Raw genomic sequence first — 22670 nt, 5'->3', positions numbered from 1 at the left:
TTTTTTTATTTTTAAGTCAAGGTCATTCACTGTAGACCTTCACACACTGACTACTACATTCAGAGCAGTAAACAGTTGGCTACTTTTATAGGTTACACTCTGTATTCAAAATAGCACTGTTTGAAACATTGACAGGCTTGAACAAGTGTCAAGTAAGTTATCGTTCCAAGAATTGTGACACCTGTAACTGAACGGTTTAGGAATGTGTCAACAAACTGCACATTCCCACAGCCAACTAGTCTGTAAATCATTCATTGGTTATGGTGGACCTTTGTAGCTCAGTTGGTAGAGCATGTCACTTGTAACGGCAGGGTAGTGGGTTCAATTCCCGAGACCAGGCCATACGTAACAACAAAAAAAAAGATGCAAGCATGACTAAGTTATTTTGAATAAAAGCATCTGCTCAATGGCCATTATTCTTATTCATATACACTCAGTAGCCAGTTTATTAAGTTCACCCATATAGTTTGAGGTGTTTTTCCTCTCATCAATTGTCTAGTGTTGATGATGGCATGCCCACTGGAGCAGCTTCTTGTTTTTAGCTGATAGGAGTGGAGCCCGGTGTGGTCACCTGCTACAGTAGCCCGTCCGTGACAAGGATCGATGAGTAGTGCGTTCCCGAGATGCCGTTCTGCACACCACTTTTGTATTGCGCCCTTATTTGCCTGTTTGTGGCCCGTCTGTTAGCTTGTACGATTCTTGCCATTCTCTTTCGACCTCTCATCAACAAACTGTTTTCGCCCACAGGACTGCCACTGACTGGATGTTTTTGTTTGCCACATCATTCTTGATCAACCCTAGACACTGTCGTGCTTGAAAAGCCCAGGGGGCCAGTCATTTCTGAGATACTGGAACTGGCGCGCCTGGCACCGACGATCATACCATGCTTCAAGTTGCCCAGGTCACTTGTTTTGCCCATTCTAACGTTCAATCAAACAGTAACTGGATGCCTGTCTGCCTGCTTTATATAGCAAGCCACGGTGCTGTGGTGACTCACTGTCTGTAGGTGTAAATCATTTTCGTGAACAGAGTTTTGTACCTAATAAACTATTGATTGAGTGTATATTATATTGAGCTTCAATAGGTTTATTCACATTGTTCCACTCAGGCTACAGTTGAAGTCGGAAGTTTACATGCACCTTAGCCAAATGCATTTAAACTCAGTTTTTCCACAATTCCTGACGTTTAATGTCTTAGTTCAGTTAGGATCACCATTTCATTTTAAGAATGTGAAATGTCACTAGTAGGGAGAATGATTTATTTCAGCTTTTATTTCTTTCATCACATTCCCAGTGGGTCAGAAGTTCACATACAGTCAGTTAGTATTTGGTAGCATTGCCTTCAAATTGTTTAACTTGGGTCAAACGTTTCTGGTAGCCTTCCACAAGCTTCCCACAATAAGTTGGTGTAAATTTTGTCCCATTCCTCCTGACAGAGCTGGTGTAACTGAGTCAGGTTTGTAGGCCTCCTTGCTCGCACACACTTTTTCAGTTCTGCCCACAAATGTTCTATAGGATTGAGGTCAGGGCTTTGTGATGGCCACTCCAATACCTTGACTTTGTTGTCCTTAAGCCATTTTGCCACAATTTTGGAAGTATGCTTGGGGTCATTGTCCATTTGGAAGACCCATTTGCGACCAAGCTTTAACTTCCCGACTGATGTCTTGAGATGTTGCTTCAATATATCCACATCATTTTCCTGCTTCATGATGCCATCTATTTTGTGAAGTGCATCAGTCCCTCCTGCAGCAACGAACCCCACAACATGATGCTGCCACCCCCATGCTTCACGGTTGTGATGGTGTTCTTCGGCTTGCAAGCCTCTCCCTTTTTCCTCCAAACATAACGATGGTCATTATGGCCAAACAGTTCTATTTTTGTTTCATCAGACCAGAGGACATTTCTCCAAAAAGTACGATTTTTGTCCCCATAGGCAGTTGCAAACCGTAGTCTGGCTTTTTTTATGGCAGTTTTGGAGCAGTGGCTTTTTCCTTGCTGATCGGCCTTTCAGGTTATGTTGATATAGGACTCGTTTTACTGTGGATATAGATACTTTTGTACTTGTTTCCTTCAGCATCTTCACAATGTTCTTTGCTGCTGTTCTGGGATTGATTTGCACTTTTCGCACCAACGTACGTTCATCTCTAGGAGACCGAATGCGTCTCCTTCTTGAGTGGTATGACTGCTGCGTGGTCCCATGGTGTTTATACTTATGTACCATGGTTGGTACAGATGAACGTGGTACCTTCAGGTGTTTGGAAATTGCTCCCAAGGATGAACCAGACTTGGAGGTCTCCAATTTTCTTTTCTGAAGTCTTGGCTGATTTTATTTTGAATTTCACAAGATGTCAAGCAAAGGGATACTTAGTTTGAAGGTAGGCCTTGAAATACATTCACAGGTACACCTCCAATTGACTCAAATTATGTCAATTAGTCTATCAGAAGCTTCTAAAGCCATGACATAATTTTATGGAATTTCCCAAGCTGTTTACAGGCACAGTCAACATAGTTTATGTACATTTCTGACCCACTGGAATTGTGATACAGTGAAATAATCTGTCTGTAAACAATTGTTGGAAAAATTACCTACTTGCCAAAACTGTAGTTTGTTAACAATACATTTGTGGAGTGGTTTAAAAACAAGTTTTAATGACTCCAACCTAAGTGTATGTAAACTTCCGACTTCAACTATGAGTTTTTAGTTGTCTTTTAATGAGCCACATTTCCTGGTTTAGTTTGTTTGTCTTCTGTTAGCCTACTGTCAATATTGTAGGCTGGTCTCTAAAGGTTGAGTAAATGCATTTCTGTGACTGTTTAGGTTCACTGGGCTACTAGTTCATTTAGTCTTAGGCTATTATAGCTAGGCTAGGGGAAGAACCAACTGTTGATTTCCTTCATGCTCTGCAGTCAGAGTTTGAGATGGACTTTGCACGTTGCTATTTGCGAGAACATCTCTCATCCAGCAGGGCTTCCTGTATTTCATAGCAGTTTCACATTTTTAGGTAAGCTGATCTGTACTGTTACATGTATTGGCACAGACTGAATTTGAGTGGAGGCATTAATACAGTCTATTCACATGTTGGCCTCACGGTCAACCAGGCAACGCTGATTGTCAAATCTTCTCTTGATAAGATTCTCAGTAAATGGAATGTCTTTGTGGACTCTGGGTTGTATCTTCTTGTAGACTTGACAGGGTTGTATCCTTAGTCTAGTGCACAGCCCGCTCGGTCTGATTGGCTGGAGGAAAGACATGCCTTCCTCTCCCATCCCTTCCTTACCTCCCTCCCTCTAACCCACCTTATCTCTCCTTCCAGTAGCTATTTCTCCTCTCACACCCTCAGCCTAAACGGAGTGGCTCTAACCACACCACTCACTGCTACTGCAGTTCAGTAAAGCAGGGCTGAAGGAACATTGCAGTTAAACAGGGATTTCTGACTGACACGTTAAACACTCACTGAAATGTCCTGCTCCCTTTGTCAGTTCACTTCCCCCAATATTCCCACTGTGAAAAAAAAGACCGATAGCAAACAGAAACACCTTGAGGAAATGTGTGCTCAGGTGTTCTGTAGAATTCAGCATGCCCTGCGATATTGTGCCGGTGTTGATTTTAGCATTGTGTTAACGTTGGGGCATCTTAGGTGAGCTGTTATGCTAGTGTTTTCTCTCTTCCTCAACAGTTGGGCCTTTTCAAACTATCCATACAATAAGAAAAGTGTTTTGATTAACCTGTCAGCAACAACTCTACCATTCAGCTGTCCTTCTGCACAACGGCACATGCTTCTGTCCTCCCTTCACTCATGTGTGGTGCACTTCACATTATAGGCTATGTGGTTGACTCTGGGAGAGTAACACGAAACCTCAGTGACATCACTTCCCCTTTTCTTGGTGCGAAGGTCAACCCTCCACCTAGACCCATCTCACCTTCCACCACTTCTCACGTTACCAACCTCTTCTCTCCCCAGCAGACATGGTTTCAAATACTATTTGAATTCTCTCAAATAGTGTAAGCTTTTGCTCTAGTCTGCCTGGAGTACCAGATGGGTGGAGTTTGCACTCTTGCACATATTACATTGGTCCCATTGTGCTAGGCAACCTCAATCAAGCCCAGATAAAGTATCTGAAAAAATTTTGAATAATATTTGACCCCGGGTCTGTTATCCAGCGAGCAGAGAGCCCTCCCATTGCCGTTGTGCCTGGGTGCTGCTCTCTCTGCTCTGCTGGAGGGGCCCACTCTGACTCAAACCTCTCTGGGCTTGACTACACTCTGGGCCTACCCTCCACTCCTCTCCTACCCCCCACCACTACCAAGCTCACTCTCTCACCTCCTGTAAACTTTGCCCCTGAAAGATCTGCAGTGAGGAATGACCGGCATCTGAGACTGTTGGTATGCTGCTGCCTTATAACTGGCATACTTTATTTATGAAGTCAGCTAGACAGACAGGAAGGAAGGGAGGAGGGGCTAGCTTCAAAGAGTGAGTTAGCGAGTGTGTGAGAGAGAGCAAGACCAAAACACACAGAGCAATAGACGGAAGGGCAGGGCAGGACTAGAAAGAAAGAGAAAAAGAGGTAGAGAACGATGTGAGCCGAGGAAGTAGGAGTGTCTTGGGTTACAGGAGCGTTAAGGCGGTTGTGTTTGTTGGCGAGGATCGTAGCTGGGATCTATTTTTTCCTCAGTGTGTCTGTATCCCTCCTCTCTGCCGTGGACCCCAGGAGAGGTAGGGGCTGGTGGGACTGGGGCGTGGGGTAGCATGGGACAGAATGCCAGCAACGCTGAGACAGTGCCCCAGCAACACCAACAGCAACCTCCTCAACACAACACCGGTGAGTCTAAGGACAGGACAGGTGCATGTATAGAACCTGAGGAAATGAGCTTTTGTATTTGACTTTGCGTTTGTTTTTGGAAGAGGAGTTTGACTGTTTAGTAGCCTACTCAGGATAGTGCTATTTGTTTTTGTTGGCGTGGGAGAACAGTGGACCTAACAGGACCTGCTTTTGTATTGGTGTCTTTGGAAGAGGAGTTTGTTTGGAATGTTTTGTAGAGAAGTGTTTGTGTTAACATGGAACCGAGAGGGTAGGCGGATATGGAGGAAATGTGGTGCAGGTGTTTTTGTGTTGGAAACAGAGAAAGAACGGAGGCAGAGAAGTGCAGGCACAGACAGGTGTGAGGGAATGGATGCTGGAATGTGGTGATTGTGTAATACACAAACCTCACCGACCACTCTGCTGTCTAAACTACACCACTCTGCTGTCTAAACTACACCACTCTGCTGTCTAAACTACACCTCTCTGCTGTCTAAACTACACCTCTCTGCTGTCTAAACTACACCTCTCTGCTGTCTAAACTACACCTCTCTGCTGTCTAAACTACACCTCTCTGCTGTCTAAACTACACCTCTCTGCTGTCTAAACTACACCGACCTCTCTGCTGTCTAAACTACACCGACCTCTCTGCTGTCTAAACTACACCGACCTCTCTGCTGTCTAAACTACACCGACCTCTCTGCTGTCTAAACTACACCGACCTCTCTGCTGTCTAAACTACAACGACCTCTCTGCTGTCTAAACTACACCGACCTCTCTGCTGTCTAAACTACACCGACCTCTCTGCTGTCTAAACTACACCGACCTCTCTGCTGTCTAAACTACACCGACCTCTCTGCTGTCTAAACTACACCGACCTCTCTGCTGTCTAAACTACACCGACCTCTCTGCTGTCTAAACTACACCGACCTCTCTGCTGTCTAAACTACACCGACCTCGCTGCTGTCTAAAATACACCGACCTCTCTGCTGTCTAAACTACACCAACTACACCGACCTCTCTGCTGTCTAAACTACACTGACCACTCTGCTGTCTAAACTACACCGACCACTCTGCTGTCTAAACTACACCAACTACACCGACCTCTCTGCTGTCTAAACTACACCAACCTCACTGACCTCTCTGCTGTCTAAACTACACCAATTACACGACCACTCTGCTGTCTAAACTTCACCGACCACTCTGCTGTCTAAACTACACCAATTACACGACCACTCTGCTGTCTAAACTTCACCGACCACTCTGCTGTCTAAACTCCTCTTTTATCCCTCACTCTATCTCTCCCTCACCCCTTTTTTTATCATGGAACATGGAATCTTTTATTAAAAACAGTGGAGCTGGGAGTGCAAGGCACCAGCTGCCATCTCGAGTGTGTGTGTCAGGATTCCATCTCTTCTTGTGGGGTTGTACAGTTTGCCTAAAGCCACCATTGTTCCTCTCTAATTCACACAGAAACTGAAACCTGTTTTTGCTGCTATGACTGAAAGGGCAGAACACATAACTGTTGGATTTAGACTGTTCCTCTGTAAACTGTATGTAGAGAGCGATCTCCAGTCCCTGCTTGATGGGGGTATAGTTGCGCTCCAGTCTAATTTATTAGGCTTGAATCTTGAGTCGCTGATTGTTAGGCAGTGTAGACCTAAATTGGCATGTTGTTTGTGCAACAGAGAGGAAATCAAAGAGGGTTATGTGAAGCAAGAATATGTTCGCTACATGAAGTAGCTAAGAGAACATTAAATGTAGCCAAAGATTATCGGGTTCCCTAGGAAACACTTATCAACACTTTCGTTCCTACCCTGTCACAATATCTCCTCCCGGGCATTTGAATTTGTCATTTCAAACAACACTGTATTCAAAGTGTCCACTATTATGTTCTAGCTATAGAATTACAATAGTCATTCTGTTTCTATGATTCCAACAGTTTTGCTCTAATTCACAAGTCAAATCACAATTGCAACATTTGGTTAAAAATAAGTCCTAGATTATTTGTCCATATCGTGCAGCCCTACATGGCAGTGTGGAAATGATCTCAATTGAGCAGTGGTGTACAAATACTTAAAAGTACAAAAGTTTTTTTTTTCTGGTATCTGTCCGGTATCTGCATTCTTCAAAAAAAATACTGTTCTTTTTACTTCATATTTTCCTTGACACCTAAAAGTACTCGTTACATTTTGAATGCTTAGCAAGTCCAAAAATTGGACCAAAATGGTCCAATTCACGCACTTGTCAAGAACATCCCTGGTCATCTACTGCCTATGCTCTGGGGGACTCACAAAACACAAAAAACACATGCTTCCTTCATAAATTATGTCTGAGTGTGCCCCTGGCTATCTTTAAATACAAAAACAAGAAAATGATGCCACCTGGTTTGCTTAATATTAGGAATTTGTACTTTTACTTTTGATACTTAAGTATATTTAAAACCAAATACTTTAACTCAAGTAGTATTTTACTGGGTGACTTTCACTTGTATTTGAGTCATTTTCTATTAACAAAGCTTTATTTTTACTCAAGTATGACAATTTGGGTACTTTTTTCACCACTGCAATTGAGTGCAGGAAATGCGGAAATGATAAAAGTGCTGAAATATGTTTTGGTTGAATTGAACAGTATAAAACAATCAGAATGGAGAGACTCATTGAAATCACTTAGAATGTAAATGTTGCCACCCTCATAAAGCAATTGTTTAACTTTTTCTTTTTAAATACCGTCATACTGTCCAATTTATTTAAATACCGTGATATAATATTTTATATGGCCCTAGTGTGAGGTTGTGGACTTTTTATACGTTGGCATTGTTTTGTTGTGCACTTCGAGCTCTTTAAAAAGGTAAAGGAATTTTATGCCTGGGTTTGGCTATTTTATTTGTACAATGTATACAGATTTGGGCTCCCGAGTGGCGCCGTGAGTTGGAGTCCCATAGGGCGGCACACAGTTGGCCCAGAGTCCTCCGGGTTAGGGCTTGGCTGGGGCAGGCCGTCATTGTAAATATGAATTTGTTCTTTACTGACTTTCCTAGTTAAATTTTTTTTTAAAGTACATGTGTTTTTATATATTGGAGCCCCTTGGGGAATGTTAATGTAGTGTAGGCCTAGCAGGAATTGCATACTTTAAACTGAGTTGGTAATGTTATGAATGTCAGGAAGTTATTGCATACAATAAACTTGTAACACATGGTGACGCATACAGTGCAGTACATATATACACTACCGTTCAAAAGTTTGGGGTCACTTAAAAATGTCCTTGTTTTTTTTAAAGAAAAGCACTTTTTTTGTCCATTTTAAAATAACATTTGATCAGAAATACACTGTAGACATTGTTAATGTTGTAAATGGCTATTGTAGCTGGAAACGGCTGATTTTAAAAAATTAAAATTAAAAAAATTTACATAGGCGTACAGAGGCCCATTATCAGCAACCGTCACTCCTGTGTTCCAATGGCACGTTGTGTTAGCCAATCCAAGTTTATCATTTTATAAGGCTAATTGATTTTTAGAAAACCCTTCTGCAATTATGTTAGCACAGCGGAAAACTGTTGTCCTGTTAAAAGAAGCAATAAAACTGGCCTTCTTTAGACTAGTTGAGTATCTGGAGCATCAGCATTTGTGGTTTCGATTACAGGTTCAACTTTCTTCTGAAACTCTTCAGTCTATTCTTGTTTTGATAAATGAAGGCTATTCCATGTGAGAAATTGCCAAAACTGAAGATCTCGTACAACGCGGTGTACTACTCCCTTCACAGAACAGCGCAAACTGGCTCTAACCAAAATAGAAAGAGGAGTGGGTGGCCCCGGTGCACAACTGTTGTGCAATTAGTATCTAGTTTGAGAAACATACTCCCCACAAGTCTTCAACTGGCAGCTTCATTAAATAGTACCCGCAAAACACCAGTCTCAATGTCAACAGTGAAGAGGCGACCCCGGGATGCTGGCCTTCTAGGCAGGGTTGCAAAGAAAAAGCTATTTCTCAGACTGGCCAATAAAAATAAAATATTTCGATGGGCAAAAGACCAGACATTGGACAGAGGAACTCTGCCTCGAAGGCCAGCATCCCGGAGTCGCCTCTTCACTGTTGACGTTGAGACTGGTGTTTTGCGGGTACTATTTAATTAATTCATCTTTTGAACGGTAGTGTATGTATTTCTTAAGTACAGTACTCCTGTGCATACTTCCACTGCATGCATGCATAGTATACCACCACAGTGCTACGCTCATAGGAATAGAATGTAATTCCGACTTTATGGCTATGTTACTCCATGTAGGTTTCAGAACCTGTTGACTCGTGTCATGGCATTGGTATGGGTCATTTACCGTATGGACCCTTCAGTATTACTGCTACCCTAGCAGCTCTCACTGCTTCTCTCGGCTTGTCATGTTAACACAGTAATGGCAGCAGGTGGATTTTAAAGCCGGGAAACAATGGGTGCATTCACCTTGACAATATTGTCACATATCTGTTCAAACAAGAAGTGTGTGTGCTGATAGGTGTAGCGGGGGCCCTGTCGGTCTCTGTGTAGCGGGGGCCCTGTCGGTCTAGGGTTGTCTGACTCTGTGGCGTCACCTTTATTCTCCATCTCTGCTGTACTCGGATACCTGCTTTCTCTTCTCACGTTGTCGTATTTAATTGTAACATGGTTGCCTCGCCACACACACCAAGAGACAGACAACCCCCTATTTCTCCCCTCCCAGCACCTGTTTAGTCTGTCTGTCTAGGATATAGTGTGAGGAGCAGCTGTGAGGCCAGTGTGTTTGACGGAGGGAAGATTCACTACCCACCACCCCTCCCTGTCCCCTGCATCGCTGCACTGCCAAACAGTTCAGGTTAAGACCTCTCTGCGGTCAACCGGCGATCACACGAGACTCAGAACTGAACCGACAAAGACTTCTCATAGAAATACCTGCACCTGACAACATTGTTCTGAATTTAAAGGGACATAAAAAGGAGCACTCATTTGAATGAGGTGTATCATTTTCAGCAACGTAAACTAAGGCTTAGACTTAATCCCAAATGATTTCATGTAGAATACAGTGTAGCTAAGCTATTAGTTATGGTGACTTGGCATGGTGATTGCTGGTGTTCAGTTGGTACGGACAGTTCTGGTGACCATGATAAAGTATGGAACTGTCTGTACCCAAATGAAATATGTTCTGAGCTCTGCTGCTGATACATTTACCCTAGACTAACCTCAAGAAGACGTACTGCAGGGAACTGCATTTCTCTGCATTTCTGTTCTCTATATGTATTATCAACCTTAAATCGAAATGAAAATGATTAAAATATAAAATTCAACCAGAGTGCTTAGATCATGGGAAAAAGCAGCACTTGAATAATTCCCACAGTGAATGGCTCGGCCCACTACACTATGAAACCACACACTTTTGCAGTCTTTGATATTACTGTCCGCAATTGATATTGTGAAAACAATATGTGGGGAGGCAGAGGCACAGAAACACACATCAATACCGTTGTCAGATATCACTGTTAAAATATTAATTTATGGTATTGCTAGCAGTCAAGAGGGAACTCTGCCTGAACGACTCAAACTCCCCAGCTTATGCTTTTCAAATGGGCGGCATGGCCGATCTAATTAGGGCCGATTTTCAACTTTTCATAACAATCCGTAACGTCCAGTTATAGCCAATTACATTGCAATCCACAAGGAGACTGTGTGGCAGGCTGTGTGGCAGTTGCTAGCTAGCATTAAACTTATCTTATAAAAAAAACTACACATGGTTGATGATATTACTAGGTTAACTAGCTTGTTCCTCATTGCATATAATCAATGCGGTGTCTGTTAATTGATCATCGAATCGCAGCCTTCTTCAATTTTGCCAACTGGGTGATGATTGAACAAGCGCATTCGTGAAAAAAGCACAATCGTTGCAATAATATACCTAACCATGAACATCAATGCCTTTCTTAAAATCAATACACAAGTATATATTTTTTAAAACCTGCATATATGTAATTTAAAAAAAATCATGTTAGCAGGCAATATTAACTAGGGAAATTGTCACTTCTCTTGCGTTCAGTGTAAGCAGAGTCAGGGTATATGCCTGGCCCTCATGGCTCGTTGCCAACTGTTGAAAGGCCATTCATTCCTAACAAAGACCGTAATTAATTTGCCAGAATTGTACATAATTATGACAACATTGAAGGTTGTGCAATGTAACAGTAATATTTAGACTTATGGGTTGACACACATTTGATAAAATATGGAACGGTTCCGTATTTCACTGAAAGAATATACGTTTTGTTTTTTCTAAATCATAGTTTCCGGATTTGACCATATATACAGTGGGGCAAAAAAGTATTGTCAGCCACCTATTGTGCAATTTCTCCCACTTAAAAATATGAGGCCTGTAATTTTCATCATAGGTACACCTCAACTATGACAGACAAAATAAGAAAAAAAATCCAGAAAATCACATTGTAGGATTTTTTTATACATTTATTTGCAAATTATGGTGGAAAAATAAACTTTTGTTATTGACCAAATACTTATCTCAATACTTTGTTATATACCCTTTGTTGGCAATGACAGAGGTCAAACGTTTTCTGTAAATCTTCACAAGGTTTTCACACACTGTTGCTGGTATTTTGGCCCATTCCTCCATGCAGATCTCCTCTAGAGCAGTGATGTTTTGGGGCTGTTGCTGGGCAACAAGGACTTTCAACTCCCTCCAAAGATATTCTATGGGGTTGAGATCTGGAGACTGGCTAGGCCACTCCAGGACCTTGAAATGCTTCTTACGAAGCCACTCCTTCGTTGCCCGGGCGGTGTGTTTGCGATCATTGTCATGCTGAAAGACCCAGCCACGTTTCATCTTCAATGCCCTTGCTGATGGAAGGAGGTTTTCACTCAAAATCTCACGATACATGGCCCCATTCTTTCCTTTACACGGATCAGTCGTCCTGGTCCCTTTGCAGAAAAACAGCCCCAAAGCATGATGTTTCCACCCCCATGCTTCACAGTAGGTATGGTGTTCTTTGGATGCAACTCAGCATTATTTGTCCTCCAAACACGACGAGTTGAGTTTTTACCAAAAAGTTATATTTTGGTTTCATCTGACCATATGACATTCTCCCAATCTTCTTCTGGATCATCCAAATGCTCTCTAGCAAACTTCAGACGGGCCTGGACATGTACTGGCTTAAGCAGGGGGACACGTCTGGCACTGCAGGATTTGAGTCCCTGGCGGCGTAGTGTGTTACTGATGGTAGGCTTTGTTACTTTGGTCCCAGCTCTCTGCAGGTCATTCACTAGGTCCCCCCCGTGTGGTTCTGGTATTTTTGCTCACCTTTCTTGTGATCATTATCAGATTATCAGTGGTCTTGTATGTCTTCCATTTCCTAAGAATTGCTCCCACAGTTGATTCCTTCAAACCAAGCTGCTTACCTATTGCAGATTCAGTCTTCCCAGCCTGGCGCAGGTCTACAATTTTGTTTCTGGTGTCCTTTGACAGCTCTTTGGTCTTGGCCATAGTGGAGTTTGGAGTGTGACTGTTTGAGGTTGTGGACAGGTGTATTTTATACTGATAACAAGTTCAAACAGGTGCCATTAATACAGGTAACGAGTGGAGGACAGAGGAGCCTCTTAAAGAAGAAGTTACAGGTCTGTGTGAGCCAGAAATCTTGCTTGTTTGTAGGTGACCAAATACTTATTTTCAAGCCTAATTTGCAAATAAATTCATTAAAAATCCTAGAATGTGATTTTCTGGATTTTTTTCTTCTCATTTTGTCTGTCATAGTTGAAGTGTACCTATGATGAAAATGACAGGCCTCATCTTTTTAAGTGGGAGAACTTGCACAATTGGTGGCTGACTAAATACTTTTTTGCCCCACTGTATGACCAACGGCTCGTATTTCTGTGTTTATTATAATTAAGTATATGATTTGATAGAGCAGTCTGACTGAGCGGTGGTAGGCAGCAGCAGGCTCGTATGCATTCATTCAAACAGCAGCTCTTAGCTTGAAGCACAGCGCTGTTTATGACTTCAAGTCTATCAACTCCCGAGATTAAGCTGGCAATACTATAGTGCCTATTAGAACATCCAATAGTCAAAGGTATATGAAATACAAACGGTATAGAGAGAAATGGTCCTATAATTCCTATAACTACAACCTAAAACTTCTTAACTGGGAATATTGCGGACTCATGTCTAAAGGAACCACCAGCTTGCGTATGTTCATGTCCTGAGCAAGGAACTTAAAAGTTAGCTTTCTTACATGGCACATATTGCATTTTTACTTCTCCAACACTGTGTATTTGCATTATTTAAACCAAATTGAACATTTTCATGATTTATTTAAGGCTTAATTGGTTTTATTTATGTATTATATTAAGTTCAAATAAGTGTTCATTCAGTATTGTTGTAATTGTCATATATTAATTTGGTATCTGCTTTTTTTTGGACCTCCAATCGGTATCGGCGTTGAAAAATCATAATCGGTCGACCTCTAGTCCATGCATTGCATTTTGTTCGCTATACGTGTTGGGGGATAATATTCACCAGGACATATTCTCTGTCTCATGATTCCCGAGCATGAAACTGCACAGGGGATGTTAAGTGTTCTCCAAGGCTATATTGACGAAGAACAGATTCCATATGGGATCGAATGGTGGGCTTTTGCACAAATGGGGCTCCATCTACGGCGGGCAGGCCGTGAATGTGCTTCCCTTTGCCACTGAGAGCAACTGGTGGCAAAAGAGCTGAGCACATGCCTCCGATATACTGCAGCAGGTAACTTTGATTGTAAACTACATCCACTGTGCTCAAGCTTGTTCGCAAAAGTACACTCAACAAAAATATAAATGCAACATGTAAAGTGTTGGTCGCATGTTTCATGAGCTGAAATACATTTTTCAAATGCACAAAAACCTTCTTTCTCTCACATTTTGTGCCCCAATTTGTTTACATCCCTGTTAGAGCGTTTCTCCTTTGCCAAGATAATCCATCCACCTGAGAGGTGTGGCATATCAAGAAGCTGATTAAACAGCATGATCATTACACAGGTGCACCAATTGGCATTCTGACTGGAGGAACGTCCACCAGTGCTATTGCCAGAGAATTTAATGTTCAGTTCTCTACCATAAGCCGTCCAACTTCGGTTTAGAGAATTTGGCAGTACGTCCAACTAGCCTCACAACCGCAGACCGCTTGTATGATGGTGTGTGTGTGAGAGCGGTTTTCTGAGGTCAATGTTGTGAACAGTGCCCCATGGTGGCAGTGGGGTTATGGTATGGGCATAAGCTACGTACAATGAACACAATTGCATTTTATCTATGACAATTTGAATGCGCAGAAATAACGTGACGAGATTCAGGCCCTTTTTTTAAGGTACGTGCTGACCAACAGATGCATATCTGTATTCCCAGTCATGTGAAATCCATATATTAGGCCCTAATATATGTATTTAAGTTTACTGATTTTCTGATTTCAGTAAAATCTTTGAAAATTGCGTTTTTATATTTTTGTTCAGTATATCTGGAGATGTGGGATCAGCGCATGACAATGTTCAAATCAAATGTACACTGCTCAAAAAAAATAAAGGGAACACTTAAACAACACAATGTAACTCCAAGTCAATCACACTTTTGTGAAATCAAACTGTCCACTTAGGAAGCAACACTGATTGACAATAAATTTCACATGCTGTTGTGCAACTGGAATAGACAACAGGTGGAAATAATAGGCAATTAGCAAGACACCCCCAATAAAGGAGTGGTTCTGCAGGTGGTGACCACAGACCACTTCTCAGTTCCTATGCTTTCTGGCTGATGTTTTGGTCACTTTTGAATGCTGGCAGTGCTTTCACTCTAGTGGTAGCATGAGACGGAGTCTACAACCCACACAAGTGGCTCAGGTAGTGCAGCTCATCCAGGGTGGCACATCAATGCGAGCTGTGGCAAGAAGGTTTGCTGTCAGCGTAGTGTCCAGAGCATGGAGGCGCTACCAGGAGACAGGCCAGTACATCAGGAGACGTGGAGGAGGCCGTAGGAGGGCAACAACCCAGCAGCAGGACCGCTACCTCCGCCTTTGCAAGGAGGAGCAGGAGGAGCACTGCCAGAGCCCTGCAAAATGACCTCCAGCAGGCCACAAATGTGCATGTGTCTGCTCAAACTGTCAGAAACAGACTCCATGAGGGTGGTATGAGGGCCCGACATCCACAGGTGGGAGTTGTGCTTACAGCCCAACACCGTGCAGGACGTTTGGCATTTGCTAGAGAACACCCAAGATTGGCAAATTCGCCACTGGCGCCCTGTGTTCTTCACAGATGAAAGCAGGTTCACACTGAGCACATGTGACAGACGAGTCTGGAGACGCCGTGGAGAACGTTCTGCTGCCTGCAACATCCTCCAGCATGACCGTTTTGGCGGTGGGTCAGTCATGGTGTGGGGTGGCATTTCTTTGGGGGGCCGCACAGCCCTCCATCTGCTCTCCAAGGAAGCCTGACTACCATTAGGTACCGAGATGAGATCCTCAGACCCCTTGTGAGACCATATGCTGGTGTGGTTGGCCCTGGGTTCCTCCTAATGCAAGACAATGCTAGACCGCATGTGGCTGGAGTGTGTCAGCAGTTCCTGCAAGAGGAAGGCATTGATGCTATAGACTGGCCCGCCTGTTCCCCAGACCTGAATCCAATTGAGCACATCTGGGACATCATGTCTCGCTCCATCCACCAACGCCACGTTGCACCACAGACTGTCCAGGAGTTTGCGAATGCTTTAGTCCAGGTCTGGGAGGAGATCCCTCAGGAGACCATCCGCCACCTCATCAGGAGCATGCCCAGGCGTTGTAGGGAGGTCATACAAGCACGTGGAGGCCGCACACACTACTGAGCCTCATTTTGACTTGTTTTAAGGACATTACATCAAAGTTGGATCAGCATGTAGTGTGGTTTTCCACTTTAATTTTGAGTGTGACTCCAAATCCAGACCTCCATGGGTTGATAAATTAGATTTCCATTGATAATTTTTGTGTGATTTTGTTGTCAGCACATTCAACTATGTAAAGAAGAAAGTGTATTTAATCATAATATTTCATTCATTCAGATCTAGGATGTTATTATTTCAGTGTTCCCTTTATTTTTTTGAGCAGTGTATTTATATAGCCCTTCTTACATCAGCTGATATGTTAAAGTGCTGTACAGAAACCCAGCCTAAAACCCCAAACAGCAAGCAATACAGGTGTAGCAGCACGGTGGCTAGGAAAAACTCCCTAGAAAGGCCAGAACCTAGGAAACCTAGAGAGGAACCAGGCTATTAGGGGTGGCCAGTTCCTCTTCTGGCTGTGCCGGGTGGAGATTATAACAGAACATGGCCAAGATGTTCAAATGTTCATAGATGACCAGCAGGGTCAAATAATAATAATCAGTGGTTGTAGAGGGTGCAACAGGTCAGCACCTCAGGAGTAAATGTCAGTTGGCTTTTCATAGCCGATGAGAGGGAGAACTTTAAATTCACACAAGACAAGACAGGATAAATACTCCAGATATAACAGACTGACCCTAGCCCCCCGACACAAGCTACAGTAGCATAAATGTTCTATTTCATACCGAGGCTTGGTAGTTATCGAGGGGAGTGTTGGAAAGATTTTTCACATTGAGAGAGGAACTGTTGTCATTCACAATGGGATGTATAAACAAAATAAAACTGACTTTGACTTTCTGTCTAATGAAAGTAAGATGTCTCCTTGCCTATGTAACAGACATGTTTAGAAAACTGAACACAAGCATACAGGGGAAATACAAAAACATTCTACAGATGAGTGACTGAGTCAGTGGTTTTAGAGGAAATTATTATTATTATTGGAGAGTCTTTCAAAAGCCAACTATGCCCCCTTCCTCGACTGCATGTTTCTAACAGAAAACCGCATCAGTAAGTGTCCCACACAAGTGATGACTAATCACCTCCAACACTTGTAAGAGCACTTTGGGACCTACTTCCCAATCCGTTTGACTGTGAGCCTGGCTCAGTTGACATGCCGTCAAGTGAAATCAAACAGCTACCCGAGCTGTCATGTGACCGAATGCATTCACAGGTCACTACGGAGGAGTTTTGGTTCCTGACTCAAAGGGAATAAATACCCTGCCGTCTACCTCCTGAGCATTAATGCCACATTCAAAACAACTCGAAACTGGGAAATAGCTGACTTCAATGAGTTCAAGACAACTGGGAACTAAAAAAACAGAACTCAGACTGGAAATAAAATTGTTTGGAACAGTCACCCACCTCAGTAACTCGGCCTTCCATCTAGAGCTCCGACGTTCCAACCTAAAGATCACTGACATCATGATTTGGCCTCATATTTTTCATAGTTCTGAGTTGTCTTGAAAGCACCGTAAAACTCATGACACCCTTCGCCAGCTCAGACTGTATCTGTTTGAAGCTGGATTCAGTGCTCTCGTCAGCATTAAAACCAAATATCTATCCAGATTGGATGTGACAGCAGAGATGTGTGTGTACCGTCATCCATGCCCCATGACTTTGAGAAGCTCCCACGCGACATTCATCAAGCACGCCCATCTTATTAGTGCTGGTGAGGTGACATCATTTGCAATTAAATGTCATAGCTCCATATTAAAATGATGTGATGGCAGTGGTGGAATAAGTACCCAATTGTCATACTTGAGTAAAAGTAAAGATACCTTAATAGAATGACTCAAGTGAAGTCACCCAGTAAAATACAACGTGTAAAAGTATTTGCTTTTAAATATACTTAAGTATCAAAGGTGAATGTGATTTTCTTTTTTGACACTTATATTTTAGCAATGTCACATTCCTTATATTAAGCAAACCAGACGCCACCATTTTCTAGTTTTTTTTTATTTAAATTGACGGCTAGCCAGGGGCACACTCCAACACTCAGACATCATTTACCAAGGAATAATTTGTGTTTGAGTCCGCCAGATCGGAGGCATTAGGGATGACGAGGAATAGTCTGTTGATAAGTGTGTGAATTGGACCCTTTTCCTGTCCTGCTAAGCTTTTGAAAGGTAACGAGTACTTTTGGGTGTCTGGGGGAAATGTATGGAGTAAAAAGTATAATTTCCTTAGTAATGTGGGGAACTAAAAGTACTTTACACCACTGTGTGATGGTGAGTTGAGAAGACAATCAGAAATACTGCTACAATGTTTTCATTTAACCGCAATAGCCCCAAACAAAAAAGTGAACATTGGCTGTTAATTTTTTTTCACGTTTGGTGTTGTGAGAATTTTCAGATAACAAAATGGGTCGTAGGCAAAACAGTTTTAGAACCCCTGGGTTAGAGGCTGCAACCAAAACAACTGAACTCAATGGTCTGGTTTGTTTTTGCTGGCATTGACTGACTTCTCTCTCTCTTTCTGTCTCTCTCAACCTGTTCTGTGGAATTGAGATGAACCTGGCGCCTGCCTGCCACAGGGATATCAGCACCCCATCTTCCCCTCCTGAATCTTGGCCCCGTCTCACACAACTTTTTTATTTTTTTCACCTTTACTTAACCAGGCAGGCCAGTAGAGAAGTTCTCATTTACAACTGCGACCTGGCCAAGATAAAGCAAAGTAGTGCCGTACAAACAACACAGAGTTACACATGGGATAAGCAAACGTACAGTCAATAACACAATAGAAAAATCTATATAAAGGCAATAAATAGGCCATAGTGGTGAAATAATGACAATTTAGCATTAACACTGGAGTGATGTGCAGAAGATCTGCAAGTAGAGATACTTGGGTGCAAAGGAGCAAAAAAAGAAAAGAAAACAGGGATGAGGTAGTTGGGTGGGTAATTTACAGATGTGCTGTGTACAGGGGTACAGTGATCGGTAAGCTGCTCTGACAACTGATGCTTAAAGTTAGAGAGAGAGATATACGCCTCCAGTTTCAGTGATTTTTGCAATTCGTTCTAGTCATTGGCAGCAGAGAACTGGAAGAAATGGCAGCCAAAGGAAGTTTGGGCTTTGGGGATGACCAGTGAAATATACCGGCTAGAGCATGTTCTACCGGTGGGTGTTGCTATGGTAACCAGTGAGCTGAGATAAGGTGGGGCTTTACCTAGCAAGTACTTATAGATGACCTGGAGCCAGTGGGTTTGACGATGAATATGAAGCGAGGGCCAGCCAACGAGAGCATACAGGTCGCAGTGGTGGGTAGTATGTGGGGCTTTGGTGACAAAATGGATGGCACTGTGATAGACTACATCCAATTTGCTGAGTAGTGTTGGAGGCTATTTTGTAAATGACATTTCCGAAGTCAAGGATTGGTAGGATATTCAGTTTTACGAGGGTATGTTTAGCAGCATAAGTGAAGGAGGCTTTGTTGCGAAATAGGAAGCCCATTCTAGATTGGAGAAGCTTAATGTGAGTCTGGAAGGAGAGTTTACAGTCCAACCAGACAACTAGGTATTTGTAGTTGTCAACATATTCTAAGTCAGAACCGTCCAGAGTAGTGATGCTAGTCGGGTGGTTGGGTGCGGGCAGCGATCTGTTGAATTTAGTTTTACTTGCATTTAAGAGCAGTTGGATCCCACGGAAGGAGTGTTGTATGTCATTGAAGCTCGTCTGGAGGTTTGTTAACAGTGTCCAAAGAAGTGCCAGAGGTTTACAGAATGGTGTTGTCTGCGTAGAGGTGAATCAGCAGCAGCAAGAGCAACATCATTGATATATACAGAGAAAAGAGTCTGCCCGAGAATTGAACCCTGTGGCACCCCCAGACACTGCCAGAGGTCCGGACAACAGGCCCTCCGATTTGACACACTGTACTCTTTCTGAGAAGTAGTTGTTGAACCAGGCGAGACGGTCATTTGAGGAACCAAGGCTGTTGAGTCTGCCGATAAGAATGCGGTGATTGACTCAGTGCAGTGGGCAGCTGAGAGGAGGTGCTCTTATTCTCCATGGACTTTAGAGTCCCAGAACCTTTTGGAGTTTGTGCTACAGGATGCAAATTTCTGTTTGAAAAAGCTAGCCTTTGCTTTCCTAACTGCCTGTGTATGTATATTGGTTTCAAACTTCCCTGAAAAGTGGCATATTGCTGGGGTTATACAATGCTAATGCAGTATACCACATTATGGTTTTGTGCTGGTCAAGGGCAGTCAAGTCTGGAGTGAACCATGGGCTATATCTGTTCTTAGTTCAACATTTTTGAATGGGGAATGCTTATTGGTGAGACTTTTAAAGAATAACCAGGCACCCTCTTCTGACGGAATGAGGTCAATATCCTTCCAGGAGACCCGGGCCAGGTCGACTAGAAAGGCCTGCTCGCTGAAGTGTGTTAGGAAGCGTTTGACAGTTATGGGGGAGGGGGGTCGTTTGACCGCAAACTCATTATCGGTACAGGCAATGAGGCAGTGATCGCTGAGATCCTGGTTGGAGACAGCAGTGGTGTATTTAGAGGGCAGGTTGGCCCGGATGATATCTATAAAGGGGTCCATGTTTACGGATTTAGGGTAGGTTCCTTGATAATTTGTGTGAGATTGAGGCAATCTAGTTTAGATTGTAGGATGGCCGGGGGGTTAAGCATATCCCAGTTTAGGTCACCTAACTGTACGAACTCTGAAGATAAATGGGGGACAATTAATTCACATATGGTGTCCAGGGCACAGCTGGGGGCTGAGGAGGGTCTGTAACAAGCGGCAACAGTGAGACTTATTTCTGGAAAGGTGGATTTTTAAAAGTAGAAGCTCGAACTATTTGGGTACAAACCTGGATAGCATGACCGAACTCTGCAGACTATCTCTGCAGTAGATTGCAACTCCACCCCCTTTGGCAGTTCTGTCTTGGTGGAAAATGTTGTAGTTGGGATGGACATTTTTTTATTTTTGGTGGCCTTCCTAAGCCAGGATTCATACACGGCTAGGACATCAGGGTTGGCGTAGTGTGCTAATGCAGTGAATAAAACAAACTTAGGGAGGAGGCTTCTGATGTTGACATGCATGAAACCAAGGCTTTTACTGTTACAGAAGTCCAAAAATGAGAGCGCCTGGGGAATAGGAGTGGAACTGGGTGCTACAGTGCCTAGGTAACCTCTACATCAACTTGAGGAACAGAGGAGGAGTAGGATAAGGGTACGGCTAAAGGCTTTAAGAACTGGTCGTCTAGTGCGTTGGGAGCAGTGAATTAAAGGAGCAGATTTTTGGGCGTGGTAGAATAGACACAGGGCACAATGTTCAGACAAGGGTATGGTAGGATGTGAGTACAATGGAGGTATACCTAGGCGTTGAGTGACGGTGAGAGAGGTTTAGTCTCTGGAATCACCAATTAAGACAGGTGAGGTCTCTGCATGTGTGTGTGGGGTGGGACAAAAGAGCTATCTAATGCATGTTGAGCGGGACTGAGGGCTCTACAGTGAAATAAAACTAGCCACGACGGCAGTAGACAAGGCATATTGACAGAGAGAGGCATAAAGCAAACACAGGTGTTGATCAGGAGAGCTAAGACGACGTGTAAACCCTGATGAATGGGCACAGCAGGTCAGTTAGGTACATACAGGACCAGAGTTTGAGGCTGAGGCCGACAGGTAAACAAAATGAGGTACCGTGTTATTGAAACAGTCCAGGGGGCATCAGCTGTGTAGCCAAGTGATCATTGGGTCAAAAGAGCAGCAATAGGTGAGTCAGGGTGCCGTTCGGTAGTCATTACTACGCTAGGCGAACAGGGGACACAGCGTTCCCGAAAGCTAGCGGGCCGGGGATAGCAGATGGTTCTTCGGAGACATCATAACAGAATAGCCTGTTGAGACCACATCGGACGATCGGATCGTCAGGGCTCCATGTCGACAATAAAGGGTCCAGGCCAATTGGCAAAATATGTATTAGCTGGTATATGGGCCTAGGTCGAGGCTAGCTCAAGGCTAACTGGTGCTTACTTCAAGACAGATGCGTTAGCTAACAGTAGCCACTCGTTTGCAGCTAGCTAGCTGCGATGATCCGGTGTAATGATCCAGGGCGGCAGGAATCCGGTGACGTGGTAGAGATAAGCAGTCTGATATGCTCTGGATTTATTATCTCGCTGTGCAGACTGGCAGGTATTGTCTGAGCTAAGGCTGGCTGGTGATCAAGAAAAAGGTGAAGACTGCCTCTCTCTTTTTGCCATCTCTCTCTAGTCTTTTATAGTAATATTAGTTTGTTGCCTGCAGTGAATTGCACCTCTATCCTATTTTTAGCATTATTTTATTTTAATCTATTTTTATTTTAACTATTTAGTCTGTCAAAACCGCTAAGCGAGGACAGAGTTGTTCTTTTACCTGAGGGCACGATATGCATTCTCTCTCCTTCTAGCTCTTTTTGAATCTGTCAAATTGCCAATTGAGTGAATTTGATCTGTTGCTTTCCACTTAACTTTTATCCCTCTTTCACATGACAGGGTGTCTGGTAAGAGTCAGAATCGAGGGGGATGAGGGAGAGATGGACGGAGGATGAAGTTGCAAATTGGCTCTGCCCTAAAGTGTGACCCATAAACTGGATTGGTGTGACCTCCGCAATATAAGCCAGACGACTGTAACAGATGTGTGGCGTTTTTATATAGAGCTCAATGTGAACTGGTTGTGTAGGGACCTCATGCTATTCAAAGCTTCCTGGCTGGTTCCTTAGGAAGTGCATTTGATTGCTGTGTGTCCTATACATCGTCCTCTTGTGCAACGAGTGTGTGCACGGTCGACTCATCACCTAAGAATGGGTGGATATTTCACACCCAGTCTTCCTGGATCTGTTACATGATTTGCAGCAGCAGGTGATGTCATCAGCTGGAGAACAGTTATGAGTCATTGTTTCTGGGAGAGTAACCTAACCCTGTCCTCTCAAACGTGTTTTGTTTATTCTGCTCTTTAAATGCATTTTCTGTGGTAATTATGTGTTTACCATTGACTGTGATGG

At 43.3% G+C, this 22670-nt stretch overlaps 1 protein-coding gene across 10 annotated transcripts in view; it reads left to right on the top strand.

Moving 5' to 3' along the window:
- LOC110496837 (phosphatase and actin regulator 4B) overlaps nt 1-22670 on the top strand; it is a 53759-nt gene that overhangs the window by 14339 nt on the left and 16750 nt on the right. For 2 of the 10 annotated variants that reach the window (XM_090208818.1, XM_090208812.1), the window contains exon 1: nt 2792-4820. The exons of the other annotated variants lie outside the window; for them this stretch is intronic. In XM_090208818.1, the coding sequence (XP_090064944.1) occupies nt 4748-4820 (73 nt within the window). In that variant the 5' untranslated portion in view covers nt 2792-4747. Of the gene's footprint in view, nt 1-2791; nt 4821-22670 lie in introns of those variants that run through there. 10 annotated transcript variants of the gene reach the window in all.

This window comes from Oncorhynchus mykiss, chromosome 18 (genome assembly GCF_057628025.1).
Source record: "Oncorhynchus mykiss isolate SJ-2025 chromosome 18, ASM5762802v1, whole genome shotgun sequence".
Taxonomy (NCBI): Eukaryota; Metazoa; Chordata; class Actinopteri; order Salmoniformes; family Salmonidae; genus Oncorhynchus; species Oncorhynchus mykiss.
Note: the sequence above shows the minus strand (reverse complement) of the source record. Positions and strands in the feature narration are given on the sequence as shown.